At 62.4% G+C, this 24606-nt stretch overlaps 4 protein-coding genes across 5 annotated transcripts; 1 reads left to right on the forward strand and 3 right to left on the reverse strand.

Annotated features, from left to right (window-relative positions):
• Nucleotides 1–267: 267 nt before the first annotated feature.
• Nucleotides 268–5452, reverse strand: PAFAH2 (platelet activating factor acetylhydrolase 2). The gene is made up of 11 exons (XM_017831094.1): nucleotides 5381–5452; nucleotides 4269–4368; nucleotides 3967–4114; nucleotides 3560–3656; nucleotides 3390–3458; nucleotides 3159–3273; nucleotides 1726–1851; nucleotides 1301–1386; nucleotides 1012–1182; nucleotides 770–918; nucleotides 268–565 (listed from the first exon to the last, which is right to left on the reverse strand). Exons 2-11 carry the CDS (start codon nucleotides 4350–4352, stop codon nucleotides 471–473), a joined length of 1140 nt encoding a protein of 379 aa, XP_017686583.1. The 5' UTR covers nucleotides 4353–4368; nucleotides 5381–5452; the 3' UTR covers nucleotides 268–470.
• A 2941-nt stretch (nucleotides 5453–8393) lies between these two features.
• Nucleotides 8394–15466, forward strand: EXTL1 (exostosin like glycosyltransferase 1). The gene is given in 11 exon segments (XM_017831080.1): nucleotides 8394–9622; nucleotides 12520–12613; nucleotides 12696–12803; nucleotides 13233–13352; nucleotides 13436–13568; nucleotides 13649–13767; nucleotides 14026–14121; nucleotides 14242–14328; nucleotides 14487–14647; nucleotides 14722–14950; nucleotides 14952–15466. Coding segments are annotated over 11 exon segments (2292 nt in total). The 5' UTR covers nucleotides 8394–8687; the 3' UTR covers nucleotides 15162–15466.
• A 281-nt stretch (nucleotides 15467–15747) lies between these two features.
• On the reverse strand, nucleotides 15748–18064 carry SLC30A2 (solute carrier family 30 member 2). Its single transcript, XM_017830997.1, has 8 exons — nucleotides 18015–18064; nucleotides 17642–17841; nucleotides 17260–17406; nucleotides 16922–17075; nucleotides 16674–16830; nucleotides 16312–16417; nucleotides 16082–16216; nucleotides 15748–15956 (listed from the first exon to the last, which is right to left on the reverse strand). The coding sequence occupies exons 1-8, from the start codon at nucleotides 18062–18064 to the stop codon at nucleotides 15811–15813; spliced, it is 1095 nt and encodes a 364-aa protein (XP_017686486.1). The 3' UTR covers nucleotides 15748–15810.
• Nucleotides 18065–19292: 1228 nt separating this feature from the next.
• TRIM63 (tripartite motif containing 63) lies at nucleotides 19293–22666 on the reverse strand. 2 transcript variants are annotated; one of them, XM_017831082.1, is made up of 9 exons: nucleotides 22482–22666; nucleotides 22206–22372; nucleotides 20876–21044; nucleotides 20492–20587; nucleotides 20095–20328; nucleotides 19904–19926; nucleotides 19608–19732; nucleotides 19421–19495; nucleotides 19293–19323 (listed from the first exon to the last, which is right to left on the reverse strand). In XM_017831082.1, the coding sequence occupies exons 1-9, from the start codon at nucleotides 22638–22640 to the stop codon at nucleotides 19313–19315; spliced, it is 1059 nt and encodes a 352-aa protein (XP_017686571.1). In that variant the 5' UTR covers nucleotides 22641–22666; the 3' UTR covers nucleotides 19293–19312. The 2 variants fall into 2 exon arrangements, with proteins under 2 accessions (XP_017686571.1, XP_017686570.1); XM_017831081.1 differs by having other exon boundaries at nucleotides 19421–19498.
• Nucleotides 22667–24606: the final 1940 nt, after the last annotated feature.

Consider the following 24606-nt stretch of genomic DNA (forward strand, 5'->3'; position numbering starts at 1 on the left):
AGCAGATCCAGCGAGGGATCACCACCCACCCACCCCACGTGCAGGAAGGATCTCACCTCGTGCCCAGGTGAGGCCCTGGCACAGGTTGCCCAGAGAAGCTGTGGCTGCCCCTGGAATCCCTGGAAGTGTCCAAGGCCAGGCTGGACGGGGCTTGGAGCAAGCTGGGCTAGTGGAAGGTGTCCCTGCCCATGGCAGGGGGTGGAACAAGGTGATCCTTAAGGTCCCTTCCAACCCAAACCAGTCTGTGACTCTACAACAGCCAACCCAGTCTTTACCCCTGTGGATTTTATTCCCTTTGCCCCACAGCCCTCACTGCAGGCACACGAGCAGGGAGGGCTCCCCTGGCATGTTCCATGACGTCCTGTGAGCACAGTCCCCAGCTCCTGCTCTCTCCATGGGCCCTCCTGCCCTTCCTGGCTCCTGCACGGATCGTTCTGGGTGAGAAGGAGCGAGCTCCGACCTCGGAGCAGCTACAGGTTGGACTGGCAGAACGGTGCTTCTGGAACAACCGAGTCTCCCACGCCTTCCAGGAGGTCATCCCACTGATCAAACTCCTCTTCCAGGTCTGCACGGGGCACAGATGGTTGGGAGGTTACTACAGCCTCATCAGCCCGACTCCAGGGTCACAGAGGAGCAGCCACTCAACCCCTTTGCTGTGGGAAGCACCGATCCCAAGCCCAGCGGGGCAGTGGCCACCCCGCAGCCCCCCACAAGCTGGGGAGCTCTCCTGCCCTCCCCAGCCCCTGAACAACGTGCCCTCCACCCGTACTGAGGTGCCTCTGCAGGAAGGCCAGAGCTGCCCGGCTGGTGATGGCCAGAGCCTTGCTGGGGTCGAGGGTCCCCCTCGCGCCGAAGATGCGGCTGATGAGCTTCCCGGGGAGAAAGGCAAAGTCAGTCTGGCTCTCGTGCACGGTTCCCCTGGACAGGGAAGGGATGTGCTTCAGTGGGAGCTGGGGAGAGGTTCTCCTGCTGGCACACAGCCCGTAGGTGCTCCCTCCAGCCCCAGCTCACAGGACGGTGATAATCTTCGTCTGGCTGTTCCTGGAGCTCAACCTCTTCATTTTGGCAACGCTTTCTGGAGTCTGGAACTTCTCGGTGTTGATGAAGAGCACGGGCTTGGACACCTCTGGGTACAGCACGTTCTCCAGGGGGAACATCCAGGCGTCGAGAGCCACCGCACACCTGCAGCAGGACGGACACCCAGCACGGCTTCCCTTCCCACCGGGATGAGCCACGTGTCCCCGGAGCTTCTGCAGCTCCTCATCCCTGGAGCAGCTCCTGCAGCTCCTTCATCCCTTACCTGAAGCTGGGCTCTTTCACCAAGGCCAGCACCGCTGTCACCCCACCAAAGGAATGCCCCATGACGGCCACTTTGGTCAGATCAACCTGCGAAAAGGAGAAGGCTGTGCCCAAACCTCGCTGCAGGAGGTCCCTAATTAGGGGGGAAAAAGCCAAGGGAGAATCAGCAAAGTCCCGCTGCGAGGGGGGAAAATGCCATGTCTCATTTTCACTGCTGGGGTGACAGGACCTGGCTTCCCAGCATCCATGGGGGAGGGAAGGGGAAGAGAGGCTCCAGGAACCCGAGAGGTGGAAAGCTGTGGCTCTGCACGGACCCTGCCTTTCCCAGGAGGAAAAGTCTCAGGCAGCAAGGACTGATCCTGCCCCCAAAGGAAACCTGGACCCCCCGTCCCCACCCGATCTCCCAGCAGGTCCTTCAGCACAGACAGACCCAGGTACCTTGAGCACGGAGAGATCCAAGTCCTGGTGAAGGATGTTCAGGACGGATTTTCCGCTGGCGATGTCCTTGAAGAGCCGGAGCGCTCGCACACACTCCTCTGCTCTCTGATGAACCTGGCAGCCAGAGCCACCCCTCCCCTGGTTAGCCCAGCTCCTCCAACCCCCAAATTTGGGGTCAGATCCTCCCCTCAGTGCCCACCCACGCTCGTCCCTCCAGTGCTTGGACCCGACAGGGCTTTCCCTGAATTACAACAAACGTGAAAGCAAGTGAGAGGCTGCAGCTCCCACAGGGATGCAGTGGATTTATTGGAGTGGTTTCCTTTTGTTGTTTGCTTTTAATTTGCTTAATCTGATAGCAGAGACGGCTGGAGATGAGCAGAAGCCTCTGCTCTGGGGAGGAAGAAGGGAAGGGAGAACCCAGGATCCTCCTCGGCTGCCCCCTGGCCGAGCCTGCTGAAGTCACCCACCAGTCCAAACCTCTGTGGGGAGCTCAGACCCCCCACCCCAGCCCAGCTGCCAGGGGCAAATCTGGGCATCCCCCTAAAGCCCAGATCAGGGGCTCCACCCAGGGGCAGCTCAAATGCCCGAACAACTCAAGGAGAGGACACCCTGACCTGGGGCCACTTTGGGACCCCGTCCTCTTCCTCTCCTAAGGACACCAGCACTGTTGGCTGTGCACATTTAAGGTGACAAGTGACAAAAAAACTCCAGTGAAAACCTCTCTCCTGCTCCCTCTAACACAGATGCCACAACGGAGGTTGACCTGGCAACTATTTCCTTCTGTTTATCGTTTATTTCTCACTCACCCTCAACATTTACGCTCACAGGTTCATCTTAATAAGAAAACTGTTTCCCTTGTCTGTGCAATGGGCCGTGAGACAGAGCACACACAAAAATAACAGGCTGGGAGGTGATTTAAGGCTGCCAAAAGCACCTCCAACCACCCGGGTTCCTAGAGAGTTTTTCTACGACTAATCTTCACTCGCTGTTGTCTTTTTAAACGAGGCAGAAACAAGCAGAGGGGGGGAACTTGGCTCAGCAGGAAACCTTCCTGCTCCCCAGCAAGCAGCTGTCCGGGATAATCCCGGAGAGACAAAAATCCAAGCGTGAACAAACCCAGCAGCCGGTGCGGAGCTGGGCTGGGCACAGAGCCCGGCTCTCCCCGGGGCACAGGGGACATTATCCAGGGACATGGCAAAGCCCAGCCTGGCTCCTGCCAGGGTCAGCTGGAGCCGGACAGACAGACCCCATGAATGCAGAGAGAAACAGGTTGAACAGATTTTTCTCATCTCCAAGGAGAAAGCTCAGCCCTGGCATCACAGTGATACGGGATTGGGAAGGGCATGAGATGAAGACCCCAGGGATGCAGGAGGGATTTCACACCTCCCCCTCGCCCACCCTGAATCCCCTCACCCTGGTACCTGCTTGTTTCTGAAATAAAACTCCTTCTGCCCCTGGGGCACCTGTTGGAAGGGGATCCACTCCTCTCTCCCAGCCTCTGCAGTGCAGAAATAGGTGGTGGCAGCAGAGTGGTCCCTGCAGTGGTGGGAGGGAAGGTGGCCATGTCATGGGGGTACCAGCAACTCCCCAGAGCACAATATCCCCCTAGCCCTGGCACAGCAGCCGAATTTGGTGGGGACCAGGGCACTCACCTGTGCTCCAGTGCTGCCACCACAAAGCCCCAGGACGCCAGTTCTGTGCAGACAGAGGAGTACAGGGTCCTGCAAGGGAGACCAGGAGAGTCAGGGCAGGTCTGAGCAGGGCCAAGGGCAGCCCTGGACACTCAAATCCCCATCCCAGCCCTGCTCAAGATTCATCCTACCGAAAGGCTCTCAGGCCGTGGGAGAAGATGATCAGGGGGTACCCACTGCTGCAGGGTTTGAAAGGCCCATTCCAGCTCACTGGAACTCTGCAGGAGCCTGTGGGGAGGAGAAACCCCAGGAAAGGGGGGACACGGGCAGGAGAAACACCCATGAAATAGGGGACATGGGCAGTGGGGTGTTGTTGCTGCAGCAGGTCCCTGCTCAGCTCCAGCCCTGCCTGTAGCATCCAGCCAAGCACAGGGGATGGGCTTGAGCTCTGCTCAGGGAGTGGATCCCTAAGGAACCCATATCAGGGAGTGGATCCCTAAGGAACCCATATCAGGGAGTGGGTCCCTAAGGAACCCATATCAGGGAGTGGGTCCCTAAGGAACAGGGAGCACCCAGGGCAGGGAATGACCCCCCTCACCGATGGTGATGCTGAGCAGGGCTGAGCACCAGCGGCACCGGAGGGTGAAGTCGGCCAGCCCGGCGCAGTACTCGGAGCGTGGGATCCAGAGCGGCTCCGTGGCCCCTGCCTGGAGCAGGCAGGGGTAGAAGAGGCGGAGGAAGAGGCCCTGGGGGAGAGAGGGGAAAGGGGAACACACTGGGGACAGCACAGAGTGTGGTGGCCGTGTCCTCAGTGAAACCAGCTGGCTGCAGCCACGCATGGAAGCCTGTCCCTGTTCCCATCCCCATCCCTGTCCCCATCTCCACCCCTGTCCCCCGTACCTGCCGCGTGTGGCCCACCATGACATCCGTGCAGCCCACGTGGTGAGGTCCCTTCCCCCGGGGCAGTGCCAGCATCCCCCCCATGCCGCCACGGCCGAGCCTGGGCAGAGTTATGGGGTCAGCGTCTGTCCCCTCCCAGGGGGACCCCGACTCGCTCCCTCCTCCTTCCCTCAGCCCTCTCCATTGTCCAGAGCCCGGGCAGCCCCCCAGCACCGTGCCAGCAAAACCCACTGGCAGCAAGTGAAGAAATGAGGCTCCCAGTTTCCCTCCTCTCCTCGAATTCCCACGGGCACAGCCTCTTCGGGCTGCTCAGGGATGAAACCCCCCAGTTCCTCTCCCAGGGGCTGCCAGAGCAGGACGGTGGGGCAGACTCTGCCCCAAGCCCACCCTGCTGAGGGTCCCCGTTCCCACTCGGGGACACCAGGGCTGGGGGGGGCAGAGCTGAGGTGACACCGGGGACGTGCGACCAAGGGGTCAGTGCAGGGGTGACACCCACGGGAGCCACTGGGCATCCCGAGAGGACGGGGCTCTGCACTCCCCCCACCTCCCCAGTGCAGAACTACAGCTTCCAGCAGCGCCCGGGACTGGGGAACCACAACTCCCAGCATGGTCCTGGCCAAGGACCACAGCTCCCAGTATGCGCTGGGTCCTCGGACTACACCTCCCAGTATGCGCAGCTGAACTACAGATCCCAGTGCTTCCCAGTGCCCTTCTCCCAGAACCCTTCCTGCAGCTCCCAGTGCTCCCCCCAGCGCCCCCAGTTACCATCGCAGCTCCCGGTAGTTCCCCAGCGGCCAGTGCCCTCTAGCTTCCAGTGTCCCCCAGCTCCACCCCAGCTCCCAGTGCTTCCTGCAGCTTCCAGTGTCCCCCAGCTCCACCCCGGCTCCCAGTGCCCTCACCCCCGCAGCTCCCAGTGCTCCCCAAGAGCTCCCAGCGCCCCTAACCCGAGCTCCCTCTGCAGCTCCCAGCGCCCCTCCCAAGCCCTCAGGGCTCCCCCAGCTCCAAGTTTCCTTCTGTGCTCCAAGTTTCCTTCCCCCCCTAATTCCCAGCAACAACTCCTCCAGCCCCCAGTATCCCCCAGCCCCCCTTTTCCAGTCCCTCCCCGCACTCACCAGTACAGCGGGTCACAGCTCCCACCACGCCCCAGTGAACTCTGCACTACAGCTCCCAGTGCCCCCGGGCACGTGGACTACAGCTCCCAGTGACAGGCTCCCAGTGCAAAATCACAGCTCCCAGTGCCATACAGGACACAGCCCCCGGTTCCACCAGTGCAAAACCACAGCTCCCAGTGCTCTCAGTGCAAAATCACAGCTCCCAGTACCATACAGGACACAGCCCCCAGTGCCACCAGTGCAAAACCAAAGCTCCCAGTGCCCCCAGTTCCAGGGCACAATCCCAGTCCCCCATCACAGGCACAGCCCCTCCGTGGGGAGCTGAAGAGGGCCATGCCCATGGGCAGCACCCCAGTCCCAGGGCTGCCATGTCCCTGTCCACACCCAGCCGGGTTCCTGCCCCCAGGATCGCCCCTGTGTCCTCCCCAGAGCCCAGAGGTGTTCCAGGGCTCCCACTGCCCATCCCCGTGTTCCTGTCCTTCTCTTAATCCGCTTTCTGGAGCTAAAGCGGCCCCAGGGCCCCATTAATCCCCTCTGCGGCCAGGGATTAATTCCCTGTGGGCCGAGCGGGCCAGGCCAGCAAATAAATATCCTAAGATTTGGTAAAAAACGTCCCTACCAAGGTCCCACACACAGTCCCACTCCAGGCTCCCCATCCCGGTCCCCTGGGTGCCTGGGGAAACTGAGGCATGGGCTGGGAGCTGGATGGGGCCCTGGGCACTGTCACTGTGTGTGTCCCCTGGGTCCTACCTGGCTACTGGGGCAGGGAGAGGGGACCCCAGCCCGTTCCCCCCAGCACAGCCCCCTCAGAGGCCGATCCAGCCACAGGCTGAGGCTGGCCGGGTCGTTACACCCATGGATGGGATCCAGCGCTCCGTCGCGTCCCGGCTTGCCCGGCCGGCGGGGAGGGCGGCTGGAGCGGCCGGGAATGCCAGGACAGGGTGGGAGAGGCAAGCCCCGACGTGCCCCTGCTGCCCGCCCCAGCCCACACCTGGCTTCCCGAAATGGGGCTCAGCCCCCTGGCAGCACCCCCCCATTGCCCTAGGAGAGGGTCCTGGCTGGAGGTGGTGGGCATGGAGTCGGCTGCTCAGGACCATCTTGCTCTTGCCTCCAGTCGAGCCCAGCGGGACTGTGGGGGTCCCACCGGTGAATCCTTGGGGTCTCTGTGATGTGGGTGTCACTGGGGACCCCCACACTGGGCTCACACAGTGTTCACAAGGACTTTCTTTAAAAGGGATTAACTCAGCCCATGGCCCCCACTCGGCTCCTCTTCCAGTCACCCCACCAAGAGTTCCCCCTCTGATTTGGGGGGGTCAGGCCAGGCTGGGACCCCCATCTCTGCCCCCTAAGAAGGTGAACCCCACAGTCCACCCCCAGCATTGTGCCACGGGTGCTGGGTGTGGCTGGGTTGGGGGCTGGCAGTGAGGATGCAGAGGGACTCATCCCTCCTGCCCCTGCCTGGGGGGTCACCTGGGTGTGTCACTGCAGCTTGGGGGGGTCATTGGAACCGCGGGGGTCGGCGGAACCCGGGAGTGCCCTTGGAGTCCCGGGGTATTCTTGGAGACGGGGATTGCTGGAGCCTGGGGGTGACATCGAAGCCCTGAGGTGTCACTGGTGGAGGTGGCCCCAGTTGTGTTCCTGCCCCTGCTCCCCCTCGTGACCCCATTGCTGCCCTACAACCGCCCCGTCCCTTTGGGGGTCCCCCGGGGGGCTCCGGGGGCAGAGAGACCAGCGGGAGGGGCCGCTCCCCTCGGGGGTCTCACCGGCCCCGGGTGACACGGGGACACGGGTCGTGGGTCGGTCCCCGCGGGGGTGACACTGCGGGGGGGGGAGGCACAAGGACCCTGCGGACCCCCTCGGGGCACCCCCCGGCGCGCGCGGGGATCCCCGTCCCACGTGGGCGCGGCCAATGGGAACGCGCGGGAGGGGCGTGGCTATGCAGACCACGCCCACCTGGCCGAAACGGCAGCCAATGGAAGGCGGGTGGGCGTGCCCGAGCGCGGCGATGTGGGCGGGGCGAGGGCGCGGGGTAACAGATGCGGGCGGGGGGGGGCACGTGGAGCGCGGGGGTGACGATGGACCACCGGGACCGGCCGGGAAACGGGGCCGGGAACTGACCGCGGAGGGACGGACAGCCCGCGAGACAGACAGGCGGACAGGGGACAGCCAGCCCGGAGGGGGACAGGGGACGGCCAGCCGAGAGGGGGACAAACGGACAGGGGACGGCCAGCTCCGGGGGGAGGAAGGGGGACAGCCAGACCGCGGCGGGACAGACAGACTGACAGGGCACAACCAGCCTCGGGGGGAACGGGGACAGACAGACGGACAGGGAGAAGCCATCCTCGGGTGGGGACAGACAGACTGACAGGGCACAGCCAGCCCCGGGGATAGAAAGGGGACAACCATCCCAAAGCATGACAGACAGACGAACAGAGGACAGCCAGCCCAGAGCAGAATAGACAGACGTACAGGGGACAGCCAATCCCGGGACGGGGGACAGTAGGACAGGCAGCCACGAGGGGTGCAGGCAGCCGGGGTCTTGCACAGGCAGCCTGTGGGACAGGGGGACAGAGAGGGACAGACGGACAAGGTGACAAGGGGTGCAAACCCCCAGCCCTCCCGGCCCCGGGGCTGCGCGGAGCCTCCCGCGGCAGCTCCTCCGTGCGGCCGCGCACCGGGAGCCCGGCGGGGCGGCACGGCGGCCGCTCCGCCGCCTTCCCCGGCCAGGGATGCAGCCCGGAGCCGCGGGCAGCCGGGGATCGGGACTGCGGGGCACGGCGGCCCGACACCCACCCGGGGCTGCGTGTCCCCGAAGGTAACGGGGGGACCGCAGGGAAGGAGCAGTTGGAGATAGGGGGGCTCCGGTGGCAGCGGGAGGGTTTATTCCCAGGTTTTTATTCCCAGGGGGCTCGGGAGGGGGGGTCCTGCCGCAGGGATGTGTGGGGCTGCTTGCGGCGACACGGTTGGCGGCGACAGGACGGTGACGGCGCGACCTCTCCCCTTCTCCAGGGATTTGAAGCTGAGCCAAGCGATGGAAATGTCATTGTCGCGGCACCGGAGCCCGGAGAAGTGAGCGGCCGGGACACCTCTGCTCCGCGGCTGGAGAGCCGGACGGTCCCGAAAAACCAGCACAGCCCTGGGCAGAGGGGGCAGCAAGTGGGGTTTGTCACAGACTGCAAGGGCACAGGACAACACCTGGGGGCCGGGAGCTGTCCCACCACCCACCTGGGGTTTGGGACATCGGCCTTTCCGCCGGACTCTGGCACCCGTCTGAGCCCGATGAGGAGCCGGGGCTGTGCGTGAACCTATGCAGACCAGGAAGAAATACATTTTCCTGACTTTCCTTGCCTCTTGGCTCCTGCTTTTCTTCTTTGGAGGAGACCAGCTGCGCCGTCTCTCTTTCTTTTCTGGGAGGAAAGCCGAAGCCCGGAGGAACTGGCCCCGCTGGACAGATCGGTCCCTCCTCAAAAACTTTGTGGACCCCGAGGAGCTCCAGAGGGATGGGGACCCCTCCCTGCTGTCCCCCCGGGAGCGGCGGGCGGCATGGCTGAGCGTCTACAAGAGCAGCAGATGCCGGATGGAAACCTGCTTCGACTTCTCCAGGTGCGAGAGGAACGGCTTCAAGGTGTTCACCTACCCCCAGGAGAGGGACCAGCCCACCTCGGAGAGCTACGGCAAAATCCTCTCCTCCATCCAGCGCTCCCGCTACTACACCCCAAAGCCCGAGGAAGCCTGCCTCTTCATCCTCAGCATCGACACGCTGGACCGCGACCACCTCTCGGCTCAGTACGTCCGTGATGTCGATGAGAAAATCCGCGGCTTCCCGCTCTGGAATGGCGGCCGGAACCACCTCATCTTCAACCTCTACTCGGGCACCTGGCCCAACTACACCGGGGACCTGGGCTTCGACATCGGCCAGGCCATCCTGGCCAAGGCCAGCTTTGACACCGAGAGCTTCCGGCCCGGCTTTGACGTCTCCATCCCTCTCTTCTCCAAGGACCACCCGCAGCGCGGCGGGGAGAGGGGGTGGTTGTATCAGGACTCGGTGCCCCCGAAAAAGAAGTACTTGTTGGTGTTCAAGGGGAAGCGGTACCTGACCGGCATCGGCTCCGGCACCCGGAACGCGCTGCACCACATCCACAACGGGAAGGACATCATCTCCCTCACCACCTGCAAGCACGGCAAGGACTGGGAGAAGCACAAGGACACGCGCTGCGACAAGGATAACGTCGACTACGAAAAGTGAGTTGGAGACGGGGCGTGAAATGTGGGTCTGGGGGGAGTGGGACACCCCACAAATGTTCCTGTCTCTCTGCGTGCCTGCCTGTGGCGGCCGGACCTCCAGGGAGGGAGGTTTGGGGCTTTCCCAGAAATAGATGAGGGTCTCATGCCCCAGTGGGGAGCGAGGCACTGAGCGCTCAGGGCTTTCCCTGCATTAAAGTTGGAGTAATCTGGTGAGAGCGGCTCTTATCTGCAATCGCTGCCACCGCCTCTAATACGATTTCCCTTTTCCCCAACACTGATGAATGACGCTTTTCTTCTCCCCCCCTCCCGCCCTCCCTCAACATAAACGTTTCTCTTGGAGATGAGCCCGAAACATCCCCCCTCACTGGCTCTGCTAAAAATCCCACAAAACTGCTGGGTCTGTGGACACGCCAGTGTGGCGGTGGTGGTGGGTGGGGGTCCCCCTGCATCCTCCATCACAAATGGACGTGGTGACAGCAGCGTGTGATGGAAAAAGTGGGGGGACAAAGTTTTGTGAGTTTGGGGGTTTCCATGCTGCGAGGACACACGGCAGCTCCTCATCTCCCCGTCCTGCTACTTGGGACCCATCACCAGCTGCCCAATCTAGGGCTGGTAAACACAGACCCCATCCCGCTGGCAATGGGCAGGTCCCTATCCCATTGCCTGGGGACGCGTCACAGCCACCCTGTCAGAGAGCAGATGGGGAGAGACCATGTTGGGCATCATCCTCAAAGCGTCTTAGGAGGTGCTGGGAGGTAAAAGTGGAGCTGGGGTGCTGGCACTGGGATTAGCTGCTGCCCCAGGATGGCTCATGCACTGCGTGGCCCCGTCTGGAGGGTGCCACCAGCCCAGCAGGGTCAGCCCTTGCAGCAAGGTCTTTTTGGGATGGGGCATTTTAGGGTGATGGGGCTGATGGGACAGGGGGCCCAAGGTCAGCCCTGCACCGTGCCGAGGGGCAGTGGGATGAGGAATCCCCTCGTCTGCCCACCCAGGTAATCCCCTAATGCTGTTTGCAAATACAGGGAGATTTACACCTCTCCCAAGATGGCTTTAGGCAGCGGATAGATGGGGAACACGTGGCACAGGGCAGCGTGCTCTTGTGTGACCCCAAGCCTCCACCACCCTGCCCATCCCTGTGGGACAGTGGGCAAAAAGCCATCGGCGTCTCCATCGCGCCGGGCCAGCTCTGCCCAACCTCCTGTGGGGATTGATGCCCTCCTGCCCTGGGAGATGTTCCCAGACTTGGACAGGGGACAAGCCAGCAGGGAGGGGACACACCACAGCTGGCAAAGCGAGACCCCAGCTGCCCCATCCACGCAGTGTGCTGGGGACATCGGGTGCTGTCACAGTGGAGGCAGCACGGGGAGCAGAGGAAGGCCTTGCTGGGGGTTCCATCATCCTCCTCGAGCCCGGTGTGTGGGTGGGGGAGGGATGCCAGAAACAAACTTGTTCTGTGCTGGGATAAAGGGTGGCTTGTGGCAGCGCTGCGGGCAAGCCCTGCTGCCGGCTGCCCCGGGTTTGGAGCAATCCAAGAGGGTTGGGAAAGGCTCTCTGGAGCCGACGGTCCCCGGTGGCACCGTGCCTGGCCGGAGCCACGGAGGGGCCTGGCGAAGGGAGCGCGGGCGGGCGCCCGTCCCGGCTCCTAACAAAACAAGGAAGCCCTGACGGCCGTGATTGCCCGGAAACCGCAGCAGCGTCAGGAGCGAAGTATTTCCATCGGGAGGTTTTGGCCCCGCAGCCCGGCCGGCGCCAGCCTCCCCACGACACTGCTGGAGAGGGGAGGCTGCCCCCCGGGGTGTGTCCCACTGCCCACCCAGCCCCGGCAGTGGGAATGCTTCCCCCGAGGTCCTGGGGGTCGTGGCTGGGTCTGGGGTCTCCGAGGAGTGGGTGGCAGCAGTGTCTGGCCCCGGGGATGTGGCTGTCACTGCTGTGGTTTCGTGGGGGGGTCTGGGTGCTGTTTGAGCCGCCGTCACCCCTCCTATGGGGTGTTGGGTGTCAATGAGTCAGGGTGCACTAACGAGGCTTTTGGCATCCACTGGGACAGTTTGACCAGAGGTGGGTTTTATTGTAAAACGTTGTGCCTTGGCATTGGGGCTGATTTCCCACATCCCAGAGTGCCGGGATGCCCCAGGGTGCTCCAGCACTGTGAGGGGGGACGTCCTCAACTCCCAGGCTGGCACCGGCACCACGTTCCCACTGCAGGGAGACCCTTCCTCCTGGGGACCAGCACTCTTCAAGGAGCTCTTTGGTCTCCCAGCCCCGCAGCTGGACCACGCACATCCTCCCCCAGCCCATCCAGGAGCCGGCTGCCCCGTCCCTCCCTCCCCGCAGGCAGGAACAGACGGGGTCTGTCCCGACCTAGAGTCAATATTGGATTTTCCGGCGCGGTTGCAGGGACCCGGCAGCGGACGCGCCTCTCCCCACCACCGCACAGAAGGGGCTTTCACAGCCCCACGGGCAAGCCCGACCCGAGGGGGCCACGCTGGCTACACCCGCTGGCCCCCCCCGAACGCTGCCAGGGCAGGCAGGGCTGGTCCTGCCCGGCAAGTCCGGGCACGGCAGAGGAGTCGCCGCAGTTTCGGGCTTGGGGGTTCGGGTGGTGGCTTTGCGTGGGGTTTCATTACCAGGGGGTGGGGGGAGCAGGGTCATGCCTTTGAAGGCACCGGGGTCCTATCCTGACCCCCCACCTGTTAAGGGTGGCACATCACCCAGGGCATGTCTGCTCCACCAGCCCTATGGGGCCGGGGATATTCAGAGCCAAAATCAGCCCCAGTCAGTCCTAACGCTGCCCTGGGCTGGTCACACACACCCTCCAGGTGCAAGTGAGACCCCCAGAATGCTCATGGATTGGGACTGGGGGTCATTCCTGACTCCCACCCCATCTCCCATCCCAGGTTCGACTACCAGGAGCTGCTGCACAACTCCACCTTCTGCATCGTGCCCCGGGGCAGGCGCTTGGGCTCCTTCCGCTTCCTGGAGGCTCTGCAGGTACAGGGTGGGCAGGGGGACAGGGGACCCTCTCCTTGGGGTCCGAGGGGCTCTGTCCCAGCCCTGTGGGGTCCCACCACAGGCCGCCTGCATCCCTGTGCTGCTGAGTGACGGCTGGGAGCTGCCCTTCGCCGAGGCCATCGACTGGGGCAAAGCTGCTGTCGTGGGCAGTGAGAGGCTCCTGCTGCAGGTACCGTGGCTGGATCCTGCCCCAAAAGGGCACAGGGGACCCCAAATCTTAATTTCATTGGTGGTGGAACCCTCAGCCAAGTCCAGGGGTGAAACCTCTGTGGCCAAGTCCGGCAGCTCTCATGTAGATGGATGCAGGAGAGTCTCATCCAGCTTGGAATGGGGGTCCCATTCCATCTGCAGCCCTGGGGCATTGTTCATCTTGGGGGGGTGACCAAGACCCATCCCAGACTCAAACCCTTGGAGGTCCTGGGCCAGATCCTGCTCCAGAGAGAGGAGATGCAGCACCACAGTGGAGTGGTGGCACAGCATCCTTGCCTGGGGGCAGGGGGGTTTCCCTTGGGATGGTTGGAGGTGGTGGAGGCAAGGAGCCCTTCTGGGGGGCTGGGTGGTGCTGAGAGGAGAAACCAGCTCCCCCCTGCCTTCACAGATCCCTTCTGCCGTCCGCTGCATCCACCCAGAGCGCGTGCTGGCTTTCCAGCAGCAGACCCAGTTCCTGTGGGATGCATACTTCTCCTCTGTGGACAAGATCGTGCACACCACGCTGGAGGTGAGGCCCCCACCCCAAACTTCCCCTCGTAGCTCCCGGGGTCACAACCAGGGTGCTGGGAGCATCACTCCGGCCTCTGGCAGATCATCAAGGACCGTCTGTCTCCGCACCGTTCCCGCTCCCGCTTCCTCTGGAACACGCTGCCCGGGGGGCTCCTGGTCCTGCCCGACTTCTCCACCCACGCCGGGGATTTTCCCTTCTACTACCTGCAGCATGGTAGGACCCCACCTGTCCCCTGCTGAGCATGGCAAACTCAGTGCATGCCACGTCTGTCTTCTCTCGCACCCTTTTTTCAGGCTCCAGCCCCTCCGAGAAGTTTACAGCCTTCATCCGGGTGGTCTCACAAGCGGGTTCCCTCTCCCAGCCCATCCTCAGGCTCATCCAAGCCGTCTCTGGATCCCAATACTGTGCCCAGGTGGGAAGAGCTGAGCCCTGCGCTACCTGGTGCAGCTCCCAGGGATCCAGAAGGAGGGACAGGGCAGGGTCCCATGGGTTGGGAAGGGGGTGGATGGGTTTAGGGGTTGGAGGGGGTGGCTGATGTTACCCTTGGGTGGGCAGAGCTCTATCCCCAGTCCCCTGGGGTGGAGGTGGGACCACCTGGGGGTTTATCCTGGTCCAAACTGCCACGAGGTGGTTTTGGGATGAGCAGACACACCTGTCCTCCCCCCTGCAGATCCTGGTGCTGTGGAGCTGCGAGAAGCCACCACCACCGAGCGGGAAATGGCCCCAGACCACCGTGCCTCTGACCATCATCCAGGGCAGGAGGAAGGTGAGAGGAGCTGGGACGCAAGGCAGGGAGCCAGGATGGGAGCAGGGAGCCAGGACGGGGGCAGGGAGCTGGGACACCCACCCCATGGCACAACCCAACCTGCCTTTCCCCCCTTCATAGCCCAGCGACCGCTTCTTCCCCTACACGGCCATCCAGACGGACGCAGTGCTGAGCCTGGATGAGCACACCAGCCTCTCAACCAGCGAGGTGAGGCCATGGGCACCACGGTCCTTGGTCCTTCAGATGCTCACGGGGCTGGAGGGAGCAGTGCCTGCTGTCCCCATGTCCCCATACCCTCTGGGAGAAGGCAGGGGTGGCAGTGGGTGACCCACAGTGGGTGACACCGTCCCCCCACCCCGTGCCAGGTGGACTTTGCCTTCGCGGTGTGGCGCAGCTTCCCCGAGCGCATCGTGGGCTTCCCCGCCCTGAGCCACTTCTGGGACCCCGAGCAGGGGCGCTGGGGCTACACCTCCAAATGGACCAACGAGCTCTCCATCGTCCTCACCGCCGCCGCCTTCTACCACAGGTACCCGCCCGGGGAGGGGCTGGTGGGCAGGGGAATTGGGCCACATCCTGCCCCCCACCTCGCCCCCTCCCCAGGTACTACCACAGCCTCTTCACCGAGTACCTGCCGGCGGGGCTGCGGGAGCTGGTGGACGGCCTGGCCGCCTGCGAGGACATCCTGATGAACGTCCTGGTGGCCGCCGTCACCAAGCTGCCCCCCGTCAAGGTCGCCCAGAGGAAGCAGCACAAGGACACGGTGCCCCAGCAGGTAGGGTGCATGGGCGGGGGTGTGGGGACCCCCCCGAGCGGGGAGTGCAGCCCCTCACCCCCCGCGCTGTCCTGCTGCCAAGGTGAAGGGCACGGTGGGGGCGGTTGGCAGCCGGCGTTTCTCCCAGCGGCAGGACTGCCTCAACCAGCTGGTGGACTGGTTTGGCTACATGCCCCTGGTGTCCTCCCAGCTGCGCCTCGACCCCGTCCTCTTCAAGGACCAGGTCTCCGTCCTGCGCAAGAAATACCCACGCTTGGAGAAACCCTGAGGGCTGCCAGGCTGCCCTGGGTGCCCTGCTCCCGGTGCACGGAGCCCTCTGGGAGCAGGTGGTTGCTGCTGCTAACGGGGTTTTACTCGTTATTGGGTTTTACCAGTGCAATAAAGGAGGGTGGAGAGGCAGAGTCTGTGGCTGTAGAATGTGGGGAGCACTGGGAGCACTGGGAGTGCTGGTGTTTGAGTGCACCATTGCTTATGCATTTGGCACCTTGGGAATAACCCGGGCAGCTCCTGGCTGCACATACAGCTCCCCCAGCCCCGCGGGGAGGGCGAGTCCTTCACCTTCCTGAGGGCAAACAGAGGAGTGATAAGAGGTGAGAGCAAGGCCAGTGTGTCCTCCTTCTCCCAGCTGGGATGGGTCCACCCACAGCACCAGGCACTCCAGCACCCCACTGCCTCACAGCGCTCCTCGGAGAAGGGAAAAGGTGTGTTTTAGCTGCCTTACCCTCCAGCTGAATAGAAACAGGGAATATTAAGGCTGCTGGCTTCCAACAGCTGCTGCCCTCTGGCTTCCACAGCCCTAGGTCTGCCCTTGGCTCCTACAGATACCAGAGATAACACCCTGATACCAGACCCAACACCCCGTGCTCTGCTTTATTTTCCACACATAAGAAGTTTCCCCTGGGCAGCCAGCAGAGGAGTCAGTCGCGGGGGGGCTGGCATTCCCGGCAGTCCCTCATCTCCTCGGAGTAGCTCTCCACCTGGATGGTGGTGGTGTGGAAGTGGAAGGTGCCCTGCAGCCGGGAGCTGGCCTCCTCCAGCACCTCCTGCGCGCTGGCGGCCGTGTCTGCACGGAGAGAGGGACGGGCTGTGGGGGTGTGGGTGAACCCCGACCCCCCACCCTGTGTTGGGATGGAAAGGGAAGGGACGTGGGGGTGTGGGTGACCCCTGACCCCCCCTTGGGATACTCACTGATGGCAATGTGCACCGAGAGCAGGGGCTGTGCCGCCGTCAGCGCCCAGATGTGGAGGCTGTGCACGGCCTCCACCCCCCGCACCGCCAGCAGCGTCTCCCTCACTGCATTGAAATCCATCCCTTTGGGGGTCCCTGGGGAGGGAGAGCCATGGGCGCTGCAGGGAGGGGGACCACGGCACCCATGGGTGACCCCACGGCCCAGACTCCCCCTCCCGGTGGGTCCCCACCTTCCATGAGGACGAGGAGGACATCGCGCAGGATGGTCAGCGTCGTCCCCAGCACCAGCGTGGAGAAGAGGAAGGTGCAGATGGGATCCACGAACTTGTAATTGGGCTGGAGAGGGTGGGAGAGGGTGAGGCCTCCCTGGAAACATCACCTCGCCCCAAACCCCCACCAGCACCAGCAAGCAGGGGACAGTCTCACCCCTGTGTGGGGACACAGTCTCACCCCTATGTCTCCGTCAGAGAGAGAGACTGTCAGAGACAGAGACCCCTCTGTCTCCGTCTCACCCCTCTGTCTGGCCAGGGCTGGCTGAAGCCGCTGCCTCCATGTCCCCAAGCATCCCCTTTGCCCCCAGTAACACCCAGACCTTGAAGAAGATGATGTAGGATGCGATGAGGACACCAACACTCTGCAGCAGGTCCCCCACGACGTGGACGAAGGCGGCGCGGACGCTGGCGCTGGGCTGCTCGCCGGCTGCCCCGTGGCTGTGCCCATGCCCTGTCTGGTGCAGAGCCAACCCCATCCTGCGGGCAGGACAGTGGTGACACCCCCAGGGGCCACCAGACACAGGGAGGGGACACCCAGGGAGGGCAGGAGCCAGCTGGCCACACGTACACGATGTTGACGGCCACGGCGCAGGCGGAGGTGATGAGCATGACCCCACCCTCGATGTCGTAGTCACCTGAGAGCAGACGCTGGGCTGCCAGGTAGACCAGGACCCCCGTGACCACCCAGATGGAGAGCACGGAGAGCAGGGCCCCCAGGATCTCTGTGGAGAGACCCCCCCACCCCACATCGTTGCTTCGCCACTGTGCCAAACCTGAGCTCCCTTCCGGGCTCCCCAGCAGCATCGGGGTGTGGGATGGGCACCCAGCACCCAGTCCTTATGGGCAGAGCACCCTGGGATGCTCTGAGTGCTCCCTGGGAGCTGGATGGTGGTGCCACCCTGTTACCTGCTCGGTGCCAGCCAAAGTTCATGGTTTTTGTGGGTGGGCGTGAGGACACCCAGAGTGCAAAGAGGCTGATCATGATGCTGGCAAAGTCTGTCAGGAGGTGAGCTGCGTCCGTCAGGATGGCCAGGCTGTGTGCCAGGTACCCCCCTGCGGAGAGGGGACATCAGTGGGGACATCGGGGTGGCATCCCACCCTGAGGCAGGCACAGGCCAGCTCACCCCATGCCACGGTGGGGGCCCCACTGTGTGTTTTGACCCACTGAAAACCCACAGGGACCCCTGCCTGCACCCACAGCAGGGAAGCAGGACAAGAGGGGCTACGGGCACCCACTCAGGGTGACCGCACAGGGACCAAACCCCCGGACCCCGGTCCCACCACTCACCCACGGCTTCCCCCACCATGAAGACGAGGCAGATGCCAGCGGCCAGGTAGAGCTTCCTGCGCGCCCGCCGCTGCTGCCCGGGGTGGCCGTCGGGCCCCCGGGTGTGGCAGTGCTGGCCACGCCGTGTCCCCAGCTCCAGGGCGGGCGCCTGTCCCCGCGCCGAGTGGTGCCCGTTCTTTTGCTCAGCCCCCACGTAGGACCTGCCGGGCAAAGGGGTGGTTGGGGACCCGGGGGGATTTTGGGGAGGGGCTTAGACCCTGAATGCCCCTCCCGCCGCCCCTTCCCTGGCCAGGTGACTCCAGGAGACCCCGCTTTGGAGCTCCACAGGGAAGAGGGACCCAACATCCCCAGCCCCGCCGGGTACCCCCCCTACCCGGCTGCGCCCTCGCTCAGGAGGTGCCGTTTCTCCTCGCCGGCTGCCATCCTCCTCCGGGGCGGGGGGTTCGGGGCGGGTGACCCCGGCGTGTGGCCGGCGCTGGTGGCAGCCGGTGGCCTCGGATCGTGTGGAGCGCCGGGATTCGTGTGCAAATCCCGGCTGGAGGAGGGACAGCCAAGCCGGCTGCAAAGCGCCCGCCGCCGCCTTGACCCGGGGTGGGCCCCCTCACCCGGCGCCTGGAGGGGGAGATTCCTCTGCGACCCCCCCATAGCACCCCCAAGGAGCTGCACACCAGGGCGTGGATGCAGCCCCCGAGGTGGGGGGGGATGGAACATCCCCATGTCCCCCCCAAGAAGGCTCCTGGTGACACCCCTCCCTGACTTGGGGAGCCCTCGGAACCCCCCAGTTTAGATCCAGCTGCGGAGCAACCGTGGGATGGATACGCCTGGAGCCAGACCCGCCCCCAGCAGCGACTCCTGCCCCCTGCTCTGGGTGAGCAGCACTAATTACCCTGGGGCTAATTGCAATTGTGACTCAGCCCAGGGCACTGCTGCAGGCCCTGCCTCAGTTTCCCCTTGGCCCCTGCTGAGCCAGGCTTATATTTTTTTCAGGAGAAAAGCATCTATGGTGTATTTTTGCGTTTATGGTGTATTTTTGCATTCAAGGTGTATTTTTGCACTTGTGTGAACTCAGCCAGCAGCAAAACAGCAGCTCGATGCCAAGACCATCCCCATTTTGGGGACTGGCACAGCCTGGAGCATCCTCAGCCCTCTCTGTGCCGCATTTCCAACCCCAGGCAAGCACATCTCATCACCAGGAGATAAATCCTGCGGGGTGCTGACCTGTTATATCCCCAGGCAGGAGGCCAGGCCTGCGTGCCAGCGCTGCCAGAGGTGCTAACGAGGCTGGAAATTAACAGTTGGATTGGAGGTGTCCCTCTGCCACGCCAAGACCTGGCAGGGCCACCAGTGGTGGCACCATCCTGGCAAACCCACCCCCAAGCCAAGACGGGAGAGGCGAGGAAGAAATAACCACCCAAACCACCAGTTTTTTTCTTTACAAAATACACAAATTTCAAATCCGTGACAATTATATACAAAAAAAAAAACCCAAGGAAAATTACAAAACGTGCGGAATTGTCCTGTTTGCACCCGTATGGAAAAGTGTCCTGTGCTGGAGCAGGCGCCGGCTCTCCGGGCTGCCGGTCCCTGCGCCGTGTCCCCCCCCAATCCCGAATCCACCGCCGGACATCCTGTGCCCACGGCGTTTCTCCCATGCTGGCAACATCGCTGTGGCTACTGGGAAGCTGCCAGGGAAGAGGGTAGGAGGGTCAAGGGGAATCCAAGCCCCCCAAAGCTCCCCCAGGGGTTGAGGGTCCCAGAGGGGTGTGCTTGGCTCCTTACCCATCACTGTCCTCTCGGGCGCTGTGTCCTCCTCCACCTCTTCCTCCTCCCCATCAAAGTATTCCTCGTCTTCCTCTGCTGCAAACAAGCCACCAAATGTCACCAGGAGCCACCAGGAGATGCGATGGGTGTCACTGGGTTGGTGGGAGTTGGTAAAGGGGTGTCAGGGGGTCGGGGGCTGAATTACCGGGGTCGAAGTCCAAGGCACGGACGGCGTCAGTGAGGTGGTCCAGGCTCACAGAGAAGGCATCCATGCTCTCATATCCCTGCTCAATCTTCTCCAGACGACCACCCTTGGAGGCCTCCACGATCCTGGGCAGGGAAAGCATGGATATGTGTGTCCCTGTCCCCTCGCCAAGCTCGAGGACCATGGGATGCCAGGGTAAGGGGTCGGGGCAACCCCCCACTGGCAAAGCCCCGTGGCCAAATCCTGCCCATCTGTGGGGCTGGGATCACTGGATTTTTCCCAGTTTGAGCACTTACGTTTTGATGAGCTGCTTCGCATTCTGTGTGGAGAGAGGCGGAGAAGGAGAAGGAGAAGGAGAAGAAAGAGAAGGAGAAGGAGAAGAAAGAGGAGAAGGAGGTGAGTGAAGCCACAAGAGAGCCACCAGGATGTCCTCGACAGCAGGACCCATGTAGGCACCAGCAGGGAGGGAAAAATTTGGGGGTCTCACCATGAGGAAGGCAGCCCCCCCGGTCTCCTCCGCTGCCTGGATGGCCGTTTCCACCAGCCTGCTTGACTTCTCCAGCTGCTCCTTGTACTGGCAGATGAGGCTCTGGATGAAGGCTGTCTTTTCTCCCTGCTCCTGGGAGATGCGCTGCAGCAGCTCCGACTTCTTCTCCTCCAGCAGCGCTGCCAAGGCGTCGAAGCGAGCGCACAGCTCCCGCTTGGCCGCCTCACTGTTCTCCTGCAGGGACAGGGGACAAAAGGATGCCACCTGTGTGTCCCTTCAGCACCAGCAGCACCCACAGGGCTTCCCTGCTCCGTGGGCTCCAGCTCCCTCCCGGCCATCCCCGGCTGATGTTTCATCCCCGGGTGTTTGGGGGGTTCCTTTTCCCCTCTTCCCTCACCTCGGTGCTCTGGCACGAGTCCTCCAGCTGGGAGATGATGGTCTGGATCCGGTCATTCCCCGCCACCAGCATGGAGATGCAGTTGTTCAGCTCAGTCTGGGGAGGGACAGATGCAAACAGCTTTAACTCCTGCGGGGTTGAGGACTTCCCCCATCTCGACAGGGGGACGGGCTGGGCATTGCTTGTCCCCAGCTCTGCTCCCCCACATCCCCCACAAGCCACAGCTGCTCTAAATATAGTCTGTCTCCTGGGCGAAGTCACCCGGGGGGCTATTAATACCCTGTGAGCCAATCCCAGTGTTATTTGTGACTGTCCTAGCTCAGCACATCGCCCCGGGACCAGCCGTGTCACCCACAGCCCCCCCTCGTGTCCCCCCCTCGTCACCTTCTGGCCCTGGAAGATGGTTTGCAGAGGGGCAACCTCGCAGTCCTTGTGGGCACCGAAGACTTTGCACATGGAGCAGGTGGGGACCTCGCAGGTGACGCAGTAGATGTTGATCCTCTCGTCCTCGTGCTCCTTGCACATGGGGTGCTCCCCCTTTTTCAGTGGCCTGCTGGAGAGAGCGGCACAGCCACAGTGACATCCCTGTCACGGTGATGTGACCCCGTGGGGGTGATGTCCCCACTGCAGGGGCATCCCTGCCACGATGATGTCCCACTGCAGCGACACCCCGCTGGTGCTACACGGTCACCCCAAAATCAAATCCCCTGGAAAAAGGCCAGATCCTGCCATAATCCCACACTCGCTCCCTTTAGGAGCCACCAAACTCTGTGCCTCTGTAAGCCCCAAGCCCACTAAGTCCCAGTTTAAAGCCCCATGTCACTGGGCATGGCAGTGGTTGGCACTGGGGGCGGGGGGGCTCCGGGCTGCGCTCCAGGGACGCTGCACAAGGACCTAAATTTAGCCCAGTGCTGCCCGGATTTATTGTCACCCATCGCGTGACCAGAGTGGGGGCTCCCAGAAACCCCTGGGAGGTCCCAGACGGGGGCTGCAGCCAAATCATCCCGTCTACAGCAAGGAGGGACATGGGGACAAGCCAACCCTCTGGAGCAAAGACAGGGCTGGGCCCCCTGAACCCCCCCAGCATCTACTGACACCTGCCACGTGCCATCGTCCCCGTCCCCATGGCTCTCACACAATATTTACAGCAGTTCAGGGAATTTGGCCAGGGCCACTGCTCTGCCTCGAGAACCTGTGACCCCCCGACACCCCTCCAGCTTCATGTTTGCCCCCCCAAACTGTCCTTCTTCCTCTTATCAGCTTCAGTGCCTGCTGTCATGAGCAGAGCCTGGATTTGTCCCCCACACCTCTTATCTCACAGCCAACACTCCAACAAGAGCATTTTGGGGGTAAACAGGACCTGCTCTACTGTCACCACCCCCCCAGGGACCCACCACCCCCCTGAGCTGCCCAGAGACACAAACTGCTCTGGACAGGGGAGAGAATTGGACTGGGGGAGAAAGATTTGGGTCAGGGAAGGAAGTTTTAAGTCAGGAGAAGAAGTTTTGAGCCAGAAGGAAGATTTTGGTCAAGGGGGGAAGATTTGGGTCAGAAGAAGATTTGAATCTGGGACCACTGAGCCAGCAGAAAACCTCCCAGTTTCTCAGTCTCCTGTGGTCTCAGGGATGGTGCTGGGGCACGGGAGGGGGGCATCCCTGCATCCCCACATCCCCATATCCCCGTGTCCCAGTCAGCCACGTCCACCTGTGCCTACCTAGAGCACTCCTGCTTGTAGATGTCAATGATGTTCTCCACCAGCAGGTTCCTCTGCAGCCCATAGACCCCGTGACGGTCCAGCAGCACCTCGTGGCGGCACGACGGGCACCGGAACCGGCCCCCCGAAATCAGACTGCCCCGGCTCTGCCAGTACGGGTTGGCAGCCTGGGAGGGGGAGATGAACAACATCAGTGTCTCCACAGCACCACAACCACCCTGACAACCTCCAACCCGGGCAGGGGGATGGAACGGGCGCAGGGGACCCTCGTCTCACCTGGAAGACGTCGTTGGCACACTTGCGGCACAGGTTGTGCTGGCAGGGCAGGATCACCACCGGCTTGCTGAACATCTCCAGGCAGATGGGGCAGATGAGCTGCTTCTCCAGGCTCTCCATGGGGCTGCCATCCTGCAGGATGCCTGCTTGGAAATCCATTGCCTTGTCAGCGCGCTCCTCTCACCGCTCTCGGCTGCCGTCACCCCTCGCCCCGCTATTTATAAGTCGCTCCCTGGTCACGCGGATCCAAATCCCGACACGGCGTCGGGTGTCCGAGGAAGCAGCACCTGTCACACGGTGGTGAGCCATAGGGGAGCTGGTGGTGGTAAACAAGATGGGGACAGGCTGTCCAGGAGGCCCTGCCCGCCCGTGCCGTGGACATGCCTCAACCAGAGCAGGAGAGTAAACAGGGCCAGGCTCTGCCCCGGGGCCAAAGGGTTGCACACCGCGGGGACAGCATGGCCAGATCCATGGCTGCACCCCAAAACAGCATCGAGGTGGAGGCAAGGAGGGGCAAAAAACCAGCCCCATCATTGTTAGGACATTTTGATGGTGCCAGGAATGAGGCAGAGCTGGGCTAGTGGCAGTGGCTTATATGGAGCATCTCTCTTTGCCCACCCCAAAATGTGACCACTTCTGGGGAGAAAACAAGTGCCTCACCAGTGGGTCCCCATGTGCTTGGAGGGGAGAGGCAGCTCCAGGGAGACACAGCCCCCATGCCTGGCACATGCACCAGGGTGTCCCCTCTCTAAGCAAGGATTAGGAGGATCCTCTGTGTCCCCAGATGTGGGGGGAGCTGCTTGGGCTGCTCCCTGTGCTGATGTCATGGCTGTGACCCAACTGGCTCCTCCACTGGGTTTCAAAACCTGACCCAGAAAAGGGGTCAGCAGGCAAGCACACTGAAAACAGCCCCAGCACACAGTGCCCAGCTGGTGTGGCCATAAACAGGGTATCAGGTCAAGGGCCATTGCTCGGCCACAGGGAGACCTGTCAGCTCGGGCAGCTGCACCGGGAGAGGGGTAATTCTATCCCTGTCCCCCATGGGTCACACTTGGGGGATGAGGCGGGGCTGCTGCAGCACCCACAGCGACTGCAAACAGGAGGGGTGGGTGCAGGGGTAAGGGGGTGCACAGGGGTAGGAGTACGTGGGTGCCAGGATACATGGATGGGGATGTGCAGGGATACTTGGGTGTGGGAGATACATGGGTGCAGAGGGGCACGGGCATATGGGTGGATGGGTCCACGTGGGCACACAGGTACATGGATGCACAGGCACATGGGCACATGGATACACAGGTGCATGGATGCACAGGTACATGATGAACAGGCACATGGATGCACAGGCACATGAGTACATGGATACACAAGTACATGGATACACAGGCACATGGATGCACAGGCACATGAGTACATGGATACACAAGTACATGGATACACAGGCACATGGATGCACAGGCACATGAGTACATGGATACACAAGTACATGGATACACAGGCACATGGATGCACAGGCACATGAGTACATGGATACACAAGTACATGGATACACAGGCACATGGATGCACAGGCACATGAGTACATGGATACACAAGTACATGGATACACAGGTACATGGATGCACAGGCACACAAATACATGGATACAGAGGTACATGGATACACAGGTACATGGATGCACAGGCATAGAAGTACATGGTTACACAGGTACATGAATACACAGGCACACAGGCCCATGGGTACACAAGTGCCCAGGCACATGGTGTCTTGGTACACAGAGCCCGTTCCTCCCCCAGCCCAGCAGCCCCTCAGCTGTTTTGGGTGCTCCTTCCGGACCGGCTCACATGTCCAGCAAGTGACTGTGCTGGGACTGGCCAAGCACATCTTGCAAAACTGTCCCCGTGTTGGCACTTGGGGCTCTTCCAGCGAGACGCTGGCACAGAAGCAAGGCTGGCTGGGCACGGGGGAGGGCAGCAGGGGGGGCAGACACTGGGAGTGGGACACTCAGATGTGCACCCACGACCTGCCCCTGTGCAGGGGTGACATTGATTAACTAATTGCTTCTGGACTCGATTAAGGAGATTCACGGGAATGGAGGGGTTGTAATGCCCTAAGCAGCTTTCCAAACC

The sequence above is a fragment of the Lepidothrix coronata genome, unplaced genomic scaffold, assembly GCF_001604755.1.
Source record: "Lepidothrix coronata isolate B3197 unplaced genomic scaffold, Lepidothrix_coronata-1.0 Scaffold187, whole genome shotgun sequence".
Taxonomy (NCBI): Eukaryota; Metazoa; Chordata; class Aves; order Passeriformes; family Pipridae; genus Lepidothrix; species Lepidothrix coronata.